This window comes from Bombus pyrosoma, linkage group LG15 (genome assembly GCF_014825855.1).
Source record: "Bombus pyrosoma isolate SC7728 linkage group LG15, ASM1482585v1, whole genome shotgun sequence".
NCBI classification, from domain to species: Eukaryota; Metazoa; Arthropoda; class Insecta; order Hymenoptera; family Apidae; genus Bombus; species Bombus pyrosoma.
In genome coordinates this window covers 10982061-11005614 of record NC_057784.1, presented here as the reverse complement: position 1 = coordinate 11005614, position 23554 = coordinate 10982061, and the positions used below count along the sequence as shown (strand labels likewise).

General features: G+C 38.1%; 1 protein-coding gene across 6 annotated transcripts in view; it reads right to left on the bottom strand.

Annotated features, from left to right (window-relative positions):
* The window catches only part of LOC122575607 (octopamine receptor Oamb), a 111854-nt gene that overhangs the window by 58483 nt on the left and 29817 nt on the right, over positions 1 to 23554 (bottom strand). The window contains exon 3 of one of the 6 annotated variants that reach the window (XM_043744762.1): positions 18517 to 18658. The exons of the other annotated variants lie outside the window; for them this stretch is intronic. Coding sequence (XP_043600697.1) covers positions 18517 to 18582 — 66 coding nt within the window. The 5' untranslated portion in view covers positions 18583 to 18658. The remainder of the gene's footprint in view (positions 1 to 18516; positions 18659 to 23554) is intronic. 6 annotated transcript variants of the gene reach the window in all.

Genomic DNA, 23554 nt, shown 5'->3' with positions numbered 1-23554 from the left:
TCGAAATTATGTAACCGATGCAACGTAATTATATGAGAATCGTGTCTCTGTTTTTTATTTTGTACTTTCGAAATTGCAAATACAAGCTCGAGATTAATGCAAACGGTTCGACTGTTTTTGTGAAAGCCAGCCGTATGTCTCGTCCCGAGCCGATCCCGACCTTTATCCTTTATCCTTTACCTTAACCTCGGCCCTATAATTCGTCATAATAAGAATTGTCAAGCTCCGTCACTATATCCCTATTTGTATTATAATATTTTTGTAAAGTAAAGCAGTGACTGGCTAAAATAAAAGATGATAAATCAGCTATAACACGATCGATCCTCGCGATTCTACTTTCCTAATGTTTCACCGATACAACTATCTTTTTGTCGTAATTTCGTTGTGCAACTTTGGTCCGAATCATCGAGTCGGAGCAAGTTGCACGATTAGCGCGGAATTCGCGGGTGGCCACAAGTTTCTCGATTGTTCGACAGGAATCGAATTGTTGGGTGTCTCTCGAAGGGATTTTAAGTAAATCAGGACGCGGTGCACGCGAAAAGGGTAAACGAGAAATTGCAACACGACGCGACCAAGGAGGTCTTCTCCCAGTCACGGTATCCATTGTTTCCGGTACAAAAGGGGCCAACGCAATGAACGGGACGACGGTAAGAGACGCTCGTCGAGAATCGAGAAGTCCATTGTTCCATCTTGGGGCCGCGAAGAGACGTGGCCTCTCAAAAATTTCACCCCTCCAAGCCACTCGGCCATCTCGAGTGACCAAAGCTCACGAAATATTTCCACGCCTCGAGTTTTTCATGCTTTCGCAATGCCGAGAAGACGTATCGTTAAAAGATTTGTTCTTTTTCTCTTTTTTCTTTTTCGTCTAAATCATACTTTGAAACGATTATTTTTTTACGCATTTACGCCATCTCTATTTTATCGGATTGTTTCGAATTCAAATTCGATGCCCCTGCGATGAGTCACAAGTCGACGAACGTGTACGTACATATAACGAATAATTACGATTTCGAAAATATTCAAGATGCACGAAGCATCGATTTATCAGTATCATTTTGTAAGCCAATTTGTACTTTCGTTTACAGGTAATTCGTATCACGTAAAAGATTTCCGTTGCGTACAATGATAAGACAATGTTGTATACGTATATAACGATAACGATTCAATCCACCGTATCGGTGCTGATTTTACGATCTACAGCTCTTGATCCAAATTACATGCGGAAGTTGTCGTACTGCCATCGGCATGGCAAACTTTTCAGGAGGATTTCCACGCGATATAGCAAGTATGTTGGTGACTTTTGTTGCTGTTTCTTGAAGTTAATACGAATTTTTTTATTCTAACTCTTTTCCCTCGTTGGATATCGGAAATGGATTTTGAAGAATCCTTTGAAAGGAACTCGGTAGAGCGTTATCATCGTGAAACATTTTGGAAGATAAATCGTGTCGTTTCGAAACTTGTACATATAGTCTCTTTGGCTTTGTTCGTACCACGAATTCATGTAAAATTTGACTATATTTTATTGCATAAAATATAACGATTGTTATATTATAATGTATTGGAAAAATGATACGTCGCTAAAAAGATCAATCTATAAAACCATGAAAAACAGAGAATTATCCGTTAGAAAGTACGATGATGGAATTAATTCGATCGTTGGAGCGGCAACTGTCAGGGCAAAAGAGCGTAAATTACGCTCCGTGTTACATATGCGTCGACGGCAATGACAAGCGACTCGATACCGTTATCTATTGTATAATATGTACCGCGGACCAGAGAAACGGAACAGAATGAGAGATAACTAAGGATAAGCAAGGCAATGGAGAAACGGAATGACAAAGACGGAGAAAGAGAGGATAGAGAATGGACAGAGCAAGATAAATCGCTGGCAGATCCCTTTTCGGATTATCGGTATCTGACCTGGATTCGTCTAAACGCGTACAGATCGTTTCGTTTCACTTGACAAACAAAATATGTAGAAGCAAATTTCTATTTAAACTCTGTTACTTAACCCCCTATCGCTATCCAGCAACGACAAACGATTGAACCTAAGCACAGACGATGAGTGTCGTGATGGCGAATGAATTAATAAATTACCCCCGTTTTACGTAATACGCAGAATGTCCTAGTGGCCATTCCAGCGGGATTAAGTGATACGAACCGGGCATTGATCAGACGCGGCGGCCAATCATTTCCGATGAAACCGTAATCGCATTACAGAATACACGGAGAGAGGAGAGAGGAGAGAGGACAGAGGACAGAGAAGAGAGAAGAGAGAAGAGTTGGGAACAAACGGAAGCACTCTGTGAACGCTGAATGGGAAAATGCATTCTCCGTTGCAGAAACTCACGCAGCTGTAATCGACGATTTCTTTCCGTATCGTGGCTCCAGTTTAAAGCTCCGCGTTCATCATTAACTGTAAAGAGATCCCCGCTGGATGGCACCAATCCGAATCCAAAGAAAGGGAATTGCACGTTGTTGATCGCATGTGCAAGAAATGCGGCAGATACTCATTCCTTTCTTTTTAATCTTCAGGGTCAATAGAATTTTCTTCTAACTCGTTTGCAAATTGCTCCTTCGATCCTTACGCGTGTCGAATTAATTAATTTTGCTTCTTTTCTTCTCTCTATTTTTTCGCAGAATTCTTTTTCAAGGCATTTTTCATTTTGAGAACGTATTTTTAATGAAATGCGAACGTACGAGTGGAAAATTATGGATAGAATGCGAGAAAAATAGTTTGGCATAGTTTGATGTGGTTGAGTAGGAGGGCAAAAATCTTGTTTCCTTTTCTGTATAAGTCACTCGGAATAAATTACAAATATATCGATAAATTACCAGAGGAATAGGAGGAATCATTTGAAAGGCAATAGTTTTACAAATTTACATTGGAGCGTGATTGGTTGTACGATCTCTTGTGATAAATAAGAGAGTGAATGATTTCGTTTCTCGAGAAGTTGAATACAATCACGTTCCCGTGAATATATTGAAAATTCCCATGAAAATGGAAGCTGGTCTATATAGTGTTACTCAAGCAATACTATCTAACTATATATCCAATATTACTCGATCATATACTTTTCACCAATTTCTTCTTTTTACCGAAAATTAGAAACGCGAATTATTATCTTTGAACAGTATGTAAATTTTCGATTCCCGAAATTCTTACTCAGCCATGACCATCGGCAAATGGGAAACGAGAAACGGGAAACGGCAAATCTGTGAATCGTAAAGGGACTTATCGAAGAAGGCTTTCATTAGAATCGAATCCCTGAAACGCGACAGGATAATCTCGTGGCGCGGCGATCGGGCGAAACTACCGGTGTTTGTTTTTTTCCTGCGATCAGGCATCTGGAAGAAGGTTAAGAGATCTGATTAAACCGAATTCAATTCTACACCGGAATTTCTACGTAATATTTTAACGAAATAAAACAATTCGTTCGAACAATTATTCGATTAAATCCGTCTTCTAATTATACGTTTCACAGATTCTAATTCTTAATTCGTCTAATTGAAATGTAAATTATATTGCAATTTTAGAATACGAATATAAATTCAGAATTCTATTAAAATTGTTTATAAATTGTTTCTAATTTATTTCTATATTACTAATTGTACTTGCTGTTATCACATTCTTTATCCTTGTTCTTTAAGTCATATCAAATCCAAATTGTCGAATTTCAAAAGCTTCTGAAAAGCTTTTTAGTTCCAAAGAGAAAATTATTATATTTTTATATAATATATTTTACTATATTATTGTTGTTGTTGTTGCTGTCACGTTACGTTATTAATATTATGTTATTATTAGCGTGTTCGTTAAATAATTATTATTATAAATATTTTAATTTCGCCGTAGCAATTAGAGGGTAAATCTCACGAACGAATGAACAAATAGATAAAAGTTACGTGGAAATTGTTAATTTGCTCCAAAGATGAAGCAAAAAAATAAAAGAGATACGAAAGAATAACCATGGAACAAAGTCAAACGACGTTAATTAAATCTGGCAACTCTCGATCGATAGTCTTTGATGATCAGACGCGATAAATCGTCTGCCATTGTACAACCCCGAGTTGCTTCGTGACTGTCCTGCCGCCAAGTCATCACGGGACAATGATTTTCTATTCTGGCCAACCACTTCGACCAAGTCGAAGGACGTTGGAGTGCTACTTCCGTAGGCAGTTTCTTAAAGAGGGTAACTAATTGGTTATAAAATGGCCTCCCACGACGCGACGCCACGCTACGCGGCCTTGCAAACTCGCGTGCTAAGCACCCTCGATCCCCAACTCGCTTCGACTCGCACTGCCGTTCGCACGATAGACTCCGACAGACTTTTCGTGTCAAAAACGTTTGAAAACTCGAACCTATAGAAGCGACATCTGTCCCATGCCATGGCGCACTTTCCACACTAAATTTCTACGCAACTTGGTCGTTGAAAAATCTTTCAACGGATCTTCGTTTCGCTTCGATCGCGATTGACGATGAAATTGCAATAAAACGGGTCGCTCGATTTTCTTTTCAAATTACTCGGAAAGCTTCGTTCGCCACTCCGTATACCAAAGGAGGAAAAGGTTTCTTGGAACGACTCCGAGGGACGAATTAATTTCAGTCTATCGGCAGCTGCCAACGCTTCCATACAAAAGTATCGTTTTCGGAGGGATTGTTTATGAAACGGGAGATTATCTTACTGGTAATTGAAATTACTGGTGTGTAGTAAGCGAGTGTAATAGAATTTTTCATAAACAATTAGTCACTGAGAATATTCAAATGGAAATTTGTAGGAATTTAGGCATATAATGTAGAATTAGATTAATCGAAACACATTTAGCAAACGATTAATACAAGTAAAAATCTTGTCGAAACGTTCAACTATAGCGAATTTATTATTCATAGCTATTTGATAAATTATCCAGGTAATTGAAATCAAATTGCTCGTGAATTGACATCGAGATACTTGCAACAATGATACGTTTAATAGATAATTGTTAAAACAAAACAACACAAGTTTCTATATGTCGAATTATCATTAGAATTTTGGGTGCGTATCAGTTCTTCATTTGGATTCACCATTGTTTTACACAAGCTTTTAACATTATTCTTGGGTTCAAACGAATCCACGGTCAACGGGAAACTCTTAGTACAATAGATTATATTTTCTCTGAGTCGCAAAATAACGTTAGCTGTGTTGCTCGGTTACTTTTAAACTGACTTCCCGATATCCGTAAACTCTCCATGGAGATCACAATAAAAGACTGCCTGGATCTCATTTGTCAATTACATATTGATTAGGAATATCAACAAAATTCCAGGCGCCGTTGCTAGGCAGTCCTGCATAGAGCCGACATTGCTCCTGACCGGGGCTTGTCCGTTAATATCAGTACCTCTTCTGTCAGGTTAAAACATTCATCCCGTGACCGTGGCTACGTTCAGCGACCAGTTGTGTCACCTCGAGCCCAAGTATTCCAAAGGAAAGGCTCGATGTCCCTACATCTCCGACATATATGTAGTATCTTCAATGGAATATAATGTTATTATATCCTAGTATTTGTAATTTATTTACAATGAATGGATTGTACAAATATAGACAGAAAAACGATGGTAGTTTAATATGAAGTAATCGCAATAACACGCTACAATCTAGACAACTCTCGATACAACGGATCCAACGTTCTCTCTCACGCGGACCACACTCTCTCGACAACACTAACAGCACTATATAGATCGACAACGCAACTCGCACTCTCTCTGACTTCTCGATTCACAGTCTTCGACTTCTCAACTCAAACTCCACTCCTCTCGCATGTCTTTTGTCTTCCCGTAGACCCACCACACACGTGTTCTGCGACCGCTCGTGGCCAAAGCCACGTAGACCTTTTCTATGAAACTATTCATTTGAAGGACCGATGACACATTTACGGACCCATCGGCACCTCGACTCTCGGGACATTGTTTATGGTTTAAAAACGCCCGGGCTTTCGAGACATTGTATGTGGTTTACCCGCTAACTCCTAGGCCTTATGTCCGCGATGCTACATATATATAATATAATATATAGGTGTAAGTTAATGAAAAGAATTATTCCGGATAACGATATGAAGATTCCTATAAACTAATACGTACCTCTAATCACGCTATATATGTATACACGATGACAGAAATAATAAAATGGAAACTTGACTATCTACGGGTATTATTAGGTATTATTGAATTTGCCAGAATGTTTTATTAGTTTTAAGTTTAATTTTAGGTAACGTTGCATTATAATTTAATAATTTTAGGTTACGTTGGATCATTTTCAATTTTAAATCGATGTTATGAATATGTGTATGTTGGGCGTAGGTTGTGTAGTGTAAGGTAGCGGAGGATGTTAATAACTGTTTGGTTATGGTTATTAATAGAGGCGTAGGTAATTTCAATAGCAATTCTAGTATATCTATCGGGTAATTGAGTACCACGTAACTTACTGTTAGTAATTATCTTATTATTAGCTCATTATAGCGTCGGTAATTATTAATAATAAATAAGACGAACTACAAGTACAAGTTTGCATTTGATTCTTTTCCTCGGAAAATGGAGCATTTTCTACGAGGGATCAAATTTATGAATATTTGTAAGTACCAACTAACTAGTACTACTTACAACTGCTCAAGCTACATGAATTGCATAAATATTCTCCAACCTTCAATTAATCCGCTTAATTAACGCATTTATCCAAAGGATATTTTTACGATAATTATAAATTACGTATTTTTTATTCCAACTTCAAAGAATGGTTTAGGTTCTAGAATCGATTGAAAATTCCTCTCGTTATCCGCCAAAAAATTATCATCAAGCTATTAAATGATAAAAATGAACAATAATTCATGAATATCACATAATACTTAAATCCTAAAAATTCATTTCGTCGTTGAAGTTGTTTTATAGTTCCCTTAGCATCTATCGGAGAATTATTCAAGGTACGAAATCAAAAGGACTTACAAAAGATTGTGAAAATCTCTCCCTAATAAATCTATCACCGAAAGAATATTTTTTAGATAATAATTCCAAGAGGAGCAAACTTCCTGTATCGTATAATTCTTACTCAAACTTTAAAAATTAATTTGCATTTTAAAAATCCGATCTAAGATTCCTCTTAGCGCCTAGGAAAAAATGATCCAAGCCAGCATATAAGCCACACAAAAGCCGCCATGTATATTTCCACTTCTGTAAGATCAGAAAGAAATCCTGTGACGCACAGTATGTTGCGTGGCAGGCGTCGTTTTTCGTGATTTTTCTCGTTTTTTTAATCCACGTAATTCCCGTGGCTTCAGCCCACGTAGCAGCGTCCTTATGATACACGCGGGGAGGCATTAGCGTTTATTCGCATACGACGGAAACAACTTGGCCGACATGAAATTACCCGCGGATGTGTTTCTACCGCGTGTTCTACAAGTGAGCCCCCGTTTTGACCCGAAATGTCATGGTTCGCGTTGATTTAACGCTCTTTCGAATAAATGCCAGCTGCCAGCTTTTTATTTGCACCTGTGTTTCCTTCTTTCTTTCTCGTTGTCTCTTGATTTCTTTGGATCTAATCGTCTAGATTATACGTACGTTTATTGTCTTTCTTGTCGTCTTTTTCTACGCTTTTCTGTTCGCCCTTTCCTTTTTCAGTTCTTTTTAGTTTTCAGTTTTCACTTGTTTGTCGGTTACCTTATTTACGGTTATTTTCCTGCTTCCTTTTACGTACTGTTGGTCGTTGGTGTTTCTTCTTTCCGTGGGTTCGTAGTCCGTTGTTACTCTAATTTCTTTTATCTCTCGCTTTTACCTTTCTTGGTTCCTTTCGTCTTTCGTCATTCTCCCCATATATCTAATTTTTAATAGCGTTTCGAAACTTTCAGTCCTACTTTCATTCATTTCATCTTCAGAGAATTTCGGGACTTGCGTTTATTTCTCTGTTTCTCCAAGAAATTATATCTTTTTTATGTTATTTATGTAAGATATTTCTAAACGGAGAACGATCGATGTTTCTTCGACGAAGAAACACGAAGAGTAAAGACGAGGTGACACCATAACTCGCCGATGATTGTGCTTTACCGTTGCCACATTCATCTTCCGGATGCGTTGCTTTGTTTCCACTCTCGACAGCACCAATTCTGCTTATTGAGAATTCATGGCTTGCCATCGTGTCCTGACCAAATTTCTCTCCCCACATACCACGAAACCGTTCTATCGAAATAGGAGGTACAATAAACTCGAAGAAACGAGAATAACCCAGGCAGTCGTGTTTTCGAAAGCTTGAATAATGGTGCTCGTAAATTTCCCTGTAGTTTTATCACAAGAAATACCAGAGATGTTGAAATGACCAATTGGCAATTTTTCATAAAAATTGTATAGACTTGAAGTGGTGGTACGTTTTCAGATATTTGAACGATTCTTTGTAATATACGGATAAAAGTTTGTCTTTCTTCTCGCGTTAGATATTTTTTCGTTTCAATATCCGCGATGGGGGATTTATAATTTAATAGCTGATAATTGATCGCGTCAAACAGGCTGTGTTTGTGTTTACAATATACGAGTACAATACCGCGTTTCCTATGCTTTATTTCGCAATGTTACAATGAATGGTCCATATTATAATGGACTTTGTATTATGTTTTGTTTGAATCATAATCGATTGTATATTGAACTATCAAAATTCATTTTTGCGTTACACGGAGCTCCATCTAGCAATTTATTCTATTCACTCGTACGTTCATTCTTTTCCGTGTTATACCGTTTTTCATGTTATGTTCCATTTTATATTTATCTTTCCAGAATCGAATCTTTTTTTAACCGAGCAAAGTCTTTTGTTTGTCAATTATTAACACGTTGACTGCCATGACACCCTTATTCGGGTGTCAGCAAAGTTTCTGGTCAGGCCACGTCACCCATATTCGGGTGTCGCTTATTTGACTACTTGCGAAGGATCGTCGTAGGTGTTTGAAAAGATATTCCATAATAATAAAACTGTTGAATTGTTATAAAAGTAATACGAAAATGGTTTGTTATAAAAGTAATACGAAAATGGTTTGTTATAAAAGTAATACGAAAATAGTTTGTTATAAAAGTAATACGAAAATGGTTTATTAAAAAAATTATTTAGCATGTAAAACTTTAAAGCATTCTATACATAGCTGAGGTTGATCGGGACAATTTGGACAATAAGTTGTTGTTTTCTTCAAATTCTTTTGTGCCTTTGTTCGGTCCATTCGACGTCTTTTATTTGCATAATATAGTTTGCATACGCGTCTAATGCTTCTTCCGAAATCATAAGCCTCGTAAAAGCTTTCTTTTTCACTGCTATCTGAATCACTAAGAAATAAGTTTTCAATTTTTCTTTTCGACATTGTAACGAATTAGGGCAGAGATTTTAAGTTATACCGTTCGTTGCTCGGCCAAGATTCAAACTGATTTTGTAGAAAGTGGAGAAATGAGAAACAAATGCGAAGGAATTGAAACAAAAGAAACGAAAGGTAAGATCACCAGATGAGTGACTCGCATTATGAAAATATCGATAGGAGCACCGAGCAGAGAACGCTTGGTACTGCTGCACGCGTGGCCTGACGGAGATTTTTTTGAAAACAGGCGTGGCAGTCAACGTGTTAATAGAAACATATATTTTACTTATGTTCTTTGTAAAGAAGAAATAACAAAAAGAAAGATACATAGGAAGAGAAACATATTTGTTATTTGATTTAATAACTTGTCAGATTACAGCCAAGTACGATGTTGTAGCTACGCGTTATCGATTATAAAACTACGTTAAACCCTGTTTCAATTCAAATGATAATAAAAAGTTTTCAAAGTAATACTCCATATCGCAAACATTACAGAAAAACGCACGAGGCGCGTTGCGTGTCAGACTGCACACGGTTTCATACTACTTGCCCTCAATTACTCTTTACCTCGCCATTAGCCGTTCTCCAAGATAACATTCGTTCCTATATTTCTATATATTTTCTTGTAATCTATGCCACTTGTTGTTGTTATTATTATAAAAAGATGATTATATTTTTTGTTGAAAGTCACCGCTTTTAAGAAAACTCTACATCTGGTCTTTTTAGCTTTCTAAAGCACTGAAGCCATCGACAGCGTATAGACAAAAGACTGCGACGAAGACAGACCATAAACAGTCGACAGGCGACGCTGGCTTTGGGGTTTTTCAGTTATAGAGTAACGCTGCTAGCGTGCGGATCTGGACCAGCTCATATTATTATTTCATTCTTGTAATTTTCACTTCCGTATTTAAAATATATTTTTCTACCTTATAATTTATCCACGCGTCTCTCTCATTATACATCTAATAACCTCAACATTTTTTAACGTCGTGGATACATGTGACAACAAACAATGAACTTTATTGATTGCGAAACTAGAGAAACGATCGTTCGTAAGTTGAAATGCCTGACTGAACTTAGATTCTCAAAATCTTAACCTATACCGCTGATATTCAGTTCGCCATATATCAGAAATGTTATTTCTTTATGACAAATTTTTAGCTATAACCAGCAGTTAAAAATTATAAAATAACTCTTGAAGGAAAGAGACAGGTGAAAGAATAAACGCTTCCACGAACAATATCTAATTGTATCTGTAAAATAATACATGAGAGAAAAGAAGCTCCAATTGAACATTCAAACCTATACATGTAATATCGTCTATGGAATATATTGTGATTATATCCTGATATTTGTGATTTATTTGTAATGAATGGATTGTACAGATATAGACAGAAAAACGATGGTTGTTTAATATGAACTAATCGCAATAACACGCTACAATTTAGACAACTCTCAACACAACGGATCCAACGTTCTCTCTCACGCGGACCACACTCTCTCGACAACGCTAGCAACACTATACTCGACAACGCAACTCGCACTTTCTGATTTCTCGATTGGCACTCCTCGACTTCCCAACTAACAACTGACTGACTTCCCGATTAGCACTCACTGCCTTCGCATCCCTTTTGTCTTTTCTTAGACCCACCATGCACACCGGTTCCGCAACCGCTCGTGGCCAGGGTCACGTAGGCCTTTTCTACGAAACTATTCAATTGAAGGACACATTGATGGGCCCATCGGCGCCTCGGCTCTCGGGACATTGTTTATGGTTCACTAGATATCTCTTAGGCCCTTTTCCACGATACTACATACATATAAAGTTAAATACAGGAGAAAAGAGGAAGCAGAGGAATACGGACATGATCGAAGCAATAAAACCGTGTATCATTTGTGGTCCAACGACTGCATGAACGCACCACCCTCGCCATCCGATCTCGAGCGAGACAGAATTCATTCAATCTTACGAAACCGTAAACGTTCCCTTTTACGAGAACAAGGTTTTTCGCGCAGGGATGTTACCACCTTAACCATCCCCGTGGCATCTCCGCGACATCTCTACGACTTTCCGTAAAAAAATCTCTTAGAATCTTTTAGAATCCGTTAGAAAATGATCGAAGTCACGAGGCAAGGAAACTTAATGAACAGCAAAGATAAAAAACGAATAAACGCTCCACAGAAACAGTATCCATGTAAAACTTAGCCGAGTTGTTTTCAATCCCATTCTATTCTAGCATCCCTCTCTGATTCGTTTCGTGCGATTAGAATCGTGGTACCAGACGTGGTATCAACTTGTAGAGACCAGAAAGAACCGATTGAGAAAGCTAGCTGGAATAGCGGCGATAACCACGAGGACGAGGGTTGATAACGACGAAATGACTTCTTTCGAGAGAATAGCCGTTAAATCGACGTGAAAAGTCGAATGGGATCGCGACGCGACATCGCGATACGTATTGCCCTGGGGGTTGGTCGAGGGGAGATCGAAGGGTTTAGGGGACGTTTCGGGAAGGATTTCAGGTACTTTGCAAGAGATACTGAATGTCGTAGAGGTTTATAATCTTGCGAAGGATGGGTAATTTCAGATGGGAGGAAGATGGTCTTGGTTTGGTAAAATTTAGTAATTTAGTAAGGAGAAAGTGGAGAATTAGTTGGATATTATAAATGGAGGGAGCATGAACGAGATAAAATTTAGATCTCTTTTTCCTCGATAGCAAAAATTAAGAGGATCTTGTTGTAATAGTATACGACAGGTTACGAGAAAACGTATAGTAAAATAAATGTCGATTTGAAAATAGTATAGCAAAGCGATAGAATTAATTCAAATAGCGTAATAGGATGAATTTTAAAAATAGAATATGCAGTATTTGAATTACGAGAATGAATTCAGCGTAATAATTCTGCGTCTGTTCTGTTAAATGTATCATCTACCGATGTAGTATCGTTCGCTTTAGGTTCTAATCTTCCCCTTTTTTTGGTGGATTTAAGGAGATGGGGCAGTTTGAGGAGAACCGAGACAACGGAATTGAACGATTCGCACGCGATCGAGTGGCTGCAAGTTGCACCGAGTTACCAGACGAAGACGATAAATTTAAGTAGTTGGAGCGAAACGTAATTTGTCCGAGAAGAGGCAAGGAATTTGATTTTTCCAAATTGTAGCAATCGATAACGCCTATGGATTTTCGCTACAATTTTTGAAATTATTCTAAAATTATTCTAAAATTAGAAAACGTTAAAGAAACGACAAAGGAATGGGAAAGAAGAATTTTCGAAGCGAATCGGAGAAGCGAAGAATTGATATCAACGAAATGATTTCTATCGTGAAGCTTTTAGCTCGAAAATAACGCGAGAGTATAGGCAGCTTACTCGAAGTAAGAAATACTAATGCGTGGCATGAAGGTTTCCAGAGGTTCCGGTTGGCCACGTGACAGGATTATTCAACGATATCGCAATTGCTTCGCATTGTAGGAGAAACGTGATCCCAAACGATCCTGCCACTGTTCCTCCTGCTAACGGGAACGTGATTCGGAATAAAAATGTCCATTTGCACGCACCACTCCTTAACGTCTACCGCAATCGTTCATACACCCCCGTGAAACTTATTTTTCACGTCCGTTGAATTTTCTTCAATCGTCCGTTCAATCTGAAATTTTTAAGCTTCCTAAATATCTAAATGTTTCTAGTTTTTTGTTTTCAGCTTTTACACGTTTAGACGTCTAGATTCCTAAAGGCTTGGATTCTTAAATCGCAAAAGACAGCTTTTTGCGAATATCTCGAAAACTAAGGCCGATCACCGGTTATACGTATAGGACCAAGTTGTTCAAAATGTCGAGCTTCGTAATATGTTTCATAATCGTCGAAATCGAAGAGAAAATATCTTTTTCAACAATTCTCTAACGGGTCGAACGACCAGTTTTTTTTATTATTATGAATTATATCTCAAACGAAAGCAATTACTTTTTCAAAAAAATGTCTCACTTCTGCGTGTTTGACGTGAAATTCAGAGTTTGTATACTATATTGACCAAACCGAAACTGTGTGTGGATCAGCTGTATCATCATCCCAAATGAAACAATAGCTCGATCGATCGTGAATTATCATGCATCTCGATTGTTTGCCGGCTAATATTGACGTTTGTCTTTGTTACGTTGAACGTTGGCGGCTATCGGTGTCGCTCGCTAGACTTTATCGAATAATCGAAACGCGATAGTCCTGGAAGCCGCGTAATGGCAACTACTTGAGCGACCGGTGAACCGACCACTGGTAATTTCCGTCGCGTTACACAAATTTCAGTCAAACATCGAACGATACGATACGATACGATACGATACGATACGATACGATACGATACGATACGATACGATGCAACGCGACGCGACGCGACGCAACGCAACGCGACGTGTGGAAGTTGAAACCGATACTTTCGATACCACGAGTATTTAGAACCCACAGATTAGTTCGATATGTTCTTATCGTTTAAAGAGCTCAAAGTGTAAATGATGGATTAAGGCCGAGTTAACAACGGCTATTAATGTCCATCTTTGTTTCAAATACAATGATCAAGCGAAATTTGGTCCATCCCTGGAAGGGCCTGTTACCTTTGGCATCGTGTGCATTTTAAATTTGCAGTAGGCTTCGAGGAGTTTTCCCCCAACTACATTTTCGCGGAGGACCTTTTTTTTCGACGGCGAGGACAGTCTTCGCCTATCCTGGCTAACCATCGATCTCCGATCGCAAACGATAAATCATCTTTATCTTCAAAAAAAAAGTTGAAAATAGAATATAGCTACTTATATCCCTTAGACTATTAGAATTGCAAAAAATGTTAATGCACCTTTTAACCAAAGTGCTGGCTTTACCCTTTATGGGTCCGATACCCATAGAATTTATCAGGAAAAGTGATAAAGCGAACATACGCAATACGATTTTTCTAATGAACTCGGTTAGACAAAGATGCGATATCTCTAAACTCTATCGATGTTTTCTCCGTTTCAGGCCTCTCGGTGAGTTGTAATCTTGCCTAAAACTTTCGCGAAACTAACCGAGACAGTGTGTGTATGTGTGTATCGAAGCACGATATTGCCTCAGAATTTGACGTAATTACACAAGCGACTTACTCTTTCATTAGTTACCGACGATATCTTTGTTTGACAAACGCCACAGCTTAATCGAATCTCATTCATCTTCCCTCTGCGATGTCCTACACGACGATTAGATTGATTGGTAGTTACCGCTACAACTGGATGCGATCAAACAATTGTAACGTCGCGGAAAAACATAAAAATTGTTGCCGACATTCAAAATAATTGCGATGTAGCGATTCGATTGAAAAATAGACTAGAGAATTATCAAAGCGTTTTAATTTCCCAAAGTTTTCAAATGCCCGAATTATCGCTAAATACTCGATGGAGTGTATCGATACGACCCGTATTTAGAAACAAGCGATTAATCAATCCCAAAACGGTTATTAGATAAGAACAACAGAGAGATCGGAGTTTCTCAAGTTCGTTGGACAGATTGATCGATCGAAACAACATACGGATGGCGATCATTATAGTATCGTTCGTATAGCTACCGGCCAAGTATCCAACGGGCATCTAAATCTGTTTATCTTCGAGATAAGGGACTTAGATTCAGTAAGACAAACAGCATCGCCAAGCTACACAGATGGACCGGCAAGCAACTGGAAATCACTTTGACCTGCGATAAGCTCGAACCTCCGGCTAAACGAATCACGGAATGCCGTTTTATAATATTTTCAGAATCTAAGGAAAGGAAGAGCAGCGCGGATATTAATCGACTATAATTTTATAGCACGATTGTAAAAGTACTTGACTGTTGGCTGATCTTTGTTGACTCCAATTACTGAAAGGTGAGGAATTGGAAATTTCTAGTATAGATATACATTGTTATAAAGCTGTTATTTATATAATACAAACATAAAATGTAAAATAATAGTTGATAACGGTAATAAAGAACAAATGTTGATAAAATCATCCCTAACAATTATAATTGTAACTGTGCCTTTGAATCCGCGAGAAAATACGCGTGTATACTTGCTTCACGCGAATGTTACTGCCGTTGATTAAGGATTTAATAAATAACGATTTAATGAACGATTCAAAGAATCAAGAGGAATGGCGGGGGGATACGAAAAAGCGGAAGTATCAAAGAGGCGGAATAAAAGATATTTGCCAAACCTTCTCCTCTGCCCTCCCCAACGATGGTTTCTCCATTTCTATCATCGTGTTCGCAGCTTTTTCAGCTTTTTCACGCTTTCCCTTGCCTTTCGTTCTCTTTTCACGTGGATTCGTTTCCTGAATTCTTTCGTCAAAGAAAAGTTAATTGCGATAAAGTAAGCTAGTTATTCGAGTTAGCCGAGCTTTAACGTTGTTTGTAACAACGAAAGAATGAAAAAATATCAAAAACGATGAAAATGAATGAAATAAGCCTATAGTAGGATGATTTGAATCAACAAGAGGGTGTTGAGTAATAGTAAGGTCTAATAAAATTCATAGCAAAGTAATTTTTAGAAATAAAGTAACATACTCACGCTATCGAATTACATTATAATTACGACAGAGAATACTAATACTGGATAAACTTCTTTCCTGTTGTTATGTACAAGTTACATACGTATATTCCCGTAGGATACTGTGGCTGACGATCTGTCGATGTAAGCAAGTACATAATATATGTAATATCGCGGACAAAAGGCCTAGAAGTTAGCTGGTGAACCACATACAATGTCGCGAGAGCCGAGGCGTTTTTCAATCGTATAGTTTTGTAAAAAGGGCTTACGTGGCTTTGGCCACGAGCGTGGTGGGTCTATGGAAAGACAAAAGGCATGCGAGAGCAGTCAGTTTTAGTTTGGAAGTCGGAGAGTTTCAATCGAGAAGTCAGTTAGTGCAAGTTGCGTTGTCGAGAGAGTACGGTCCGCGTGAGAGAGAACGTTGGATCCGTTGGATTCATATTAAACTACCATCCTTTTTGCTGTCTACATCTGTACAATACATTCATTATAAATAAATCACATCATCAATCACAAATATCAGAATATATAATCACAATATATTCCATAGACGATATTACATATATTTCGCTGCAAGCAGTGCTTTAATCAGTGTTTGAAAAAGACTACCTACACTCTGTTAGATCGTGATAAACTGTTATAAGTGTTGGATACACGATCGAGGAAAAAGAACAAAAGAAATATGTGTACGCGTTCGGCGAAAGAACACGGACATGTAACGCGTTAATTGATATTTCACGGAATGGCGAAACAAAGGCCAGTTGGCCATTGGAGAGCACTCAACATCGACAACGTTTAGTCTTAGTCCATCGACTGCGCGACGACGTAACCGCGATCCTTCGTCGAATTCCAATTAGTCGATCGATCGATTCCTCATCGATGGAAAGGAGGAGCACTCGTTTCAATCTATCCCCAGCTGGAATCATCTATTAATGGAGAGTAGCATAGGCTGGGTAGATTTGATTTCGATAATGGATAAGCCGCGTAGGTGCGCTGCGTGCATGCAATACTCCTGATTTTGCTAATGGAGGATAATTTGGACGGCAATTAAGAGGTTGATCGAATACACAGAGCGTACCGAACCGAAGATGCCTAAATTATTCTGTTGTTCTTCGTTTCGTCGTTCGCAGTTTCCCCCTTTCCTTTTTTTTCTTTTTGTTTTCTTTTTTTCTTTCAACGGCCACACCTAGACGTTATCATCAGACGTTTCAAGCTACAAAATCAGATCGATACATGATATAGGGATTATATCTACTCAGTTTGATTATATAGCCGAAACAGATGCTCGATATGGAGACTCGTTTAAAGCGCATAAAATTCATGAACGGAGCTCTCGCCAAATGTTCGCCGTTTTGAACTAGCCTAGGAAGTTTTGCGAAGCAGCGGTCGAAACCGGGTGCATTTACCAAACAGATCGTCAAGGTGGATGGGAAAATAATTACAAGACTGTCTGAGCGTTCCTTGTTTTCGTTCCCTTCGATTTCTTCCAACCGTGGATCTCACTGTGTAGAGGAAAGAGGAAAGGAGGATGAAAGAAAAGAAATATAAAAAGCAAAATACTAATGAAAACAATGGGGGGGGGAGGGAAAGCCATTTGTCTCGGGGAAAGCAAGCGAGTGCAATACAAAGTAGCCTATTTAACACTCGCTACGAAACGCGAACGACTAGCTCGCGAAAGATCACTATGCTACGACCCCCTTCCTCCTCCCCCTTCCCCTTCCTTTCCCTCCTTTCTTTTTTTCCATTGCGCAATCAGGGTGCTCGTAATTTGCACGGATCGTCCCCGGGCAACATGGGATTTGGCCCGCATTTACCGACGTACAAAGATACGTTAGAACGTTGTCTGTATTCGTATATATGTCCTACCATTAAACTCGCGTAAATGTGTTTATTCGAGTTGATAAAAAGCGTTAAAAATCGTTAAAAATGTTGTGCAAACGTAGACAAAGCGTTCTACGTAGCGTCTTGGCGAAATAAAAACATTTGTTGTTAATTTATAGAAAATACTTTAACAAGCCAGAAATTTTAGTGGTGCCAGCAGTATATCAAGTCAACATGGCACGATCAATGTTGCTCTACGCCGTGCGAAACAAAGAAGCACAGGGGACGCAGCTATCGATAGTCGTGGCGATAAACGATCTTGGGGAACGGAAGAAGGTCAGTCTATATATTGCAATGATACTGGAGATGATTATGCTAGGCGTCGAAACTCCAATAAAAAAAATCAATCCAGAGCCTGAACATGAAACAGAATTCCTGGTAGTTACAAAAAAGAAGAAAAGTAAAAAACAGAGAAGAAGTTCCAGTGGCAGTAGAGCACAGAATTTAACAATTTCAAGATCTTGTCTCCAAAATTCCAGAGGATTTTGAATATAGAGGATAATGAATATAGAGCACCACTTTCTCCTAAACTTCGAAGAAAATCAGCAAACAGTATGCCACCAAGGAAGAACAAGATACTTTGTCTGCATTAAATGAAGGTGAATTACGTGCATTATTGGATGAAGCTATAACTTATAAATGTCCCAAAGATCGTGAAGGAAAATCAAGCCTTTTTAAAGAACTATTTCAAGAAGCAGAAGCAGATGAAACCGAAGAAGGTCGTAGGATAATAACCAATTCACGTTGCTTACCTGGGTCAAATCGTAGAAGGCATAAAAGAGACTCTGTATCTGAAAGGTTGACACATGGAGGGTCATTGCAAAATTTAGCACAACCTATTGCTTCAGAGTTTGATAGTAGTTTTGCTTATTTGTCATCTGGATCTAGCCATACCTACGGAGGAAATAGGAGAAAAAATAAAAAATATACAGGACCTAGTGTATCTGCAAGACAAAGAGAAGGTGGTTCGTTACCTTCGAACGTTAACGCATCACACAGTCTTGCTTCATTGGTTAATTTAGGCTCATTAATTGATAAAATGAAGGGTTTCTGTGGAGAAAAAGGAGCATACGATTGGACTAACAAAAAAAATCCAGATCTTTAGACAAACATCATATAGTAGTACGAAAAAGGAAGAAAAGGAAAAAGATAAAAAAGATAGCAAAAGGGATTTGTGCGAAAGTGAAGTTGAAGTGCGTGAAAAAAGAGATACCAAAGGAAAATACAGGACAAATGAAATGCTTGAATCAGATAATCCACCTCCAGAGTATAAATCAGATTACATGGTGATTGATTTAGGTGATGCTGAGGTGGGTACTATTAGTGAAAGGAATGCGGGATCTACTATAAGTGGGGTTCAGAGACCTCACTCCTCAGATACGGAAGTTGATGAAGGAATTGAAATAAAAATTATTGAACCACGTAGACCTCGATATATATCGCGCACTCCTTTCGATATAGTCAGAAGACGTTTCGCCTTTGAGGCAAATATAAAAGGAACATCGTTAAACTCTGTGATTGTTTGTGTTTCGATATTATACTAAAATTTCTCTTGAAACGTTAGAAATCTTTTCATCTCTTAACAGAGGTTAACGCGTAAATATTTGAAAGCTGTAGAAAAATGAATAAATCAACGTGAACTCGAAGATTCTCGAAGAAGCCAACTAATTTTTGTAATTTCTTCGTCCGTTTATATTACGTTAAAAGCGTATCTGACTTGAATTTTCAATGCTGCCCGTTCGAACCTATCTATTTGAGATACTTTGGTACATCGCTAGAACAGGATAAAATTACTTTCTGTATCTTTCCATACTCGATAATAATTACGGATATACGTATGCCTATAATATTCTTTTGCGTAACTGGTTTCTCCTAGCAGTACATTTGATTCCGTAACAGATTTTTCTATCGCCTTTATGGTGCGCTCCGCTTCTTTAATTCCTCCGAAATTTTGCCAGTGAATATTTCAACGGTCACATATTTGCATAGAAAGAACGGAGGAAAGTTTGAAATAACATAGTAAAAATTCACGAAAGATAAGATTGAAAAAAAGAAAAGCCAAAGACTTGGTCGAACGTGTCGCGTCGCGTGGCCAAGTGAATTTCTCGCGGAATAGTTCTATCTTTCGGATGTCTTCTCGTTCGCTGAAAAGTTAATGAAACGTCTCTGGGAGATTTAAATCGAAAATACAGCTATTCGAGAATATTTAACGAACACGGAAAGGATAAATTAATTCTCGAAAGCGTAAGCGAGTTTCTTCGAAATTAAACTCGTCGGTATCCTCTATTCTAAATTTCTGAATTTTATTTCCTAAATACGCAATTGATATTGTACATAAATATAAAATAATAAAGTTAGAAGTTAATATTTTATAAGTTTATTTATCGTAAGGAAAGAGCATAAGAGAGTAATTGCGAATTGCAGAATACACGTAAATTTAAAAAATACAATGTCTAAAATCGATTTTCTCCGGCTTCCAATTTATAAAGTTGATCGGTAAGTCTTTCAAACGACTCGAATATCGATTGAAAATTATTTCAAAATATTTACCGGAAAATAAGAGAAACATATGGAAAAAAAATGCATATAAAACGAAGCAATCGTAAAACGCTTGAGGATACATAAAAAATACTATCGCCATATTTTAGTTAATATATAATTAGCATATAACGTGAAAACTATTACATATAAAAGAATGCAAGTGGATAGCATGCAATTAGGTATGTATGTAAATGAATGAAACTTTGTGACATACTTGCATGTGCACGAATGCATCGTGTGACTTTTTAAACTTAATTAAAATCTAATAGTCTATAGTTGTGTGCGCGTGTACGTAGAAAAGTATGTGAAAAAGAAAATTTAATTCTTTCCTCCTTCTTTTCTTTTCCTTTTTGTTTTAAGTCGAGAAATGAGTAATAAGTTATACTATGTATCGTACTGTGTGTATCAAGGGATGTCTGTTCTTTCACTGAAATTTTGTTGTAATTCTACGGTCAGTTCCACTATGTTTCATTTCATTTGTTACGATCTCAATTCCGTCATTAACTTTTCAATTATCTTCGTACACCTAGAGCGAGTTAAAATTCTAAGCATAGATCCTTCCGTAAGCCATAAGATTACCAGTTCAAACAAATTCTCTCCGCTATACTGCCACGAAGATAGGAAAGATCAAGAAAACCTTAGCCGAAGCAAAATTTAATACATACTTCGGGCAAATACGTGTCCAAAATCAAAAAGCGTTCGTTAAAAATGTTAAATACTTTGAAAATCGATATTTACCTAAAATGTAAAAGGAATTTTCAAATGGACATTGACTCGACTGTAATTCCGTGCGAACGTCCAAAACTCTAGTTTTATCAAATAGAAACGTGGCAAAAACATAACGAAGGAATCGCATCGACGCTTAATTAAAATTCTCCTGGAAGAAGAAGATTTCGTAGCAAGCAGTTAGAAGTACACGCGCGTTGCTCGATAGTTTCACTGGATGGAAATGCAAACACGTTTATTCATCTGCTCGTGGTGTAGATAGTTTCCCATGTCTACGATCGACAACCTCTGGAGTAGATCATATTGGACCGTTCTAGATCCGTTGGAGCGTATGTCGAGGTTGCAAAACGTTCTATCGGATTAGCCCCGCGGAATCGATTTGTCGAAAACACTACGAGAGCAGATGATCGAAAATGCCAAGTGTTTTTGAAGCGTATACGAACACTTTTACGCGTATCGTCACAGATAAAATACGATAGAATTAAAACAAAGGAAAAGGGATGCTCACTCGATTTATTAATAAAAAATTCAAATTTTCAAATTAAAAATGTTCGTTTAATCGTGTTACCGTGTTACTATGAGTATATTGCTCGAATAAATATGTATTTTGCGAAATGAATTTAGCAGAGATACTGTTGCGCACAAGTGTTTCGGCAGGAACATGCATAATGCATGGACAACATTTCCAAACGATGCTTCATCGATGTATTCGGTAAAATATTATTAATTCCACGTGATCCCATGCAAATGCGGAATGACGCGATGCGTATCTCGCTGCCCTCTCGATTCATCGACCCGTGTCGAAAAAAAGCAAGGTAAAAAAGAGAGGAGGAAGATAAAAAAAAAACTGGGAAAATCGGCTCCAAGAGATTCGTTTACATTCAAATGGGCCGTGACGAATGAACAATTGATTCGAAACTACTAGCCTATAAAGGCAGCTTTCGATGGCCCAGCGTAGAGATTCGAATTGTAATCGCACGATGAACGATTTGTTTAATCTTTCAACGGCAAAACAATTTCACCAGAACGCGCTTAAAATATACAAAATATCCCACATACTATGTAAAGTTTCCGCGTTTTATAGAACAAACTTTTAGACGAATTGAAAGTTATTAATAGATTGTGAATGTTTGTGCTTTTATGAGAATAACCTAACCCCAATCTAGTAACGTCGATCGACTGCTAATCAAATATACCTCTATTTCCTTAAAAAAAGCCTTAAACGAAACAGTTGTATTCAACGTGTTCCACTTATTCGTGCTTGTTCGACCCGAAACTAGCCAAATGTTTGCATGTTTGACTTGCGTACACTCAAATTTTCAAGTTCGATTTTCTCGAAAACGGAACCTTAAACGAAAAGGTTACTATATATATGTCGGGGATGGAAGGACACTGGAGCCTCCCCTTTGGAACTGTGGGAAAATCCCGTAATATTGTAATCTAGATTCTACTATAGCCGTAATTAAACAATTGTCATTCAATCCGATTGTATTTGTTCGAGATTTGTGATAGTGGGATTGGGTTCGAGGTGACACAATTGGTCGCCGAACGTAGCCGCGGTCACGGGATGGACATTTTTCCTCGGAGGTGTCAATATATTGGGACACACGTTGTATTAATAATCAAACTCCAAGCAGAAATTGCCTAGCAACGGCGATTGGAACCTTCTCGAAGCTTCGGACCAGTATATAACGAACGAACGCAATCGTCAAGGAAGGAAAATTTCCATCAGTCTATTATTCGTGCGATCGCCTTGAAGAGTTACACATCGAGAAGTATATACAGAGCGTCCCATTAAACGTGTTTGCGTGTTAAAGTATTTTACGTTTAATACAGAGTTATCCTGCTGACCGTGGATTCGTTATCGAACCTAGAATCATTGTCACTAGCGTCTCGAGTATCTAATTACCACGGTTACTTGTCGATATCTGTAACAATCGTGTTTGCATTAGTTAATATCTTCTCTATTGCATAACGACAAACTAACCATAACGAAGATTCGTTTCACGCCCTTTAACCCCAACCCTAATCATAATGCGAATCCGACATATATATATTACTCTATATATCGGATTTATCGGTAGATCTATTTGACTGGATCTTGCAAACTCGATTTTCTCAGAAACGAAATTTCCAACGCAATTTCGTTATTCTTACTTTAAGTCACAGAATTTCACTCGCCTTGCTTACACATGTATAATTAATTTGTCGTGTGTCAACACGAAGAACGAGAAAACCACGCTATTCTACAAGTTAATCCTTGGCGTCATTCCGTTCGCGAGAATGAAATTCCAACGAGAGAGCGAAGAAAAAGCAGGAGAAGGAGAAGAAGGAGAAGAAGGCGAGGGAGAAACGTTGGCAAGAGGCTCGAACGATATGATGATAAAGCCGGCGGAAAATCCTTTGTCATATACATATGTATGTTTGAGAAATGCTGTGCTCGTAATTCTCGAGTTCTCGAATTCTCGCGTCTCCTCGACAAATTTTCTCGCGCGCTCCGTCTGTGTCTTTCTCTCAATTAAG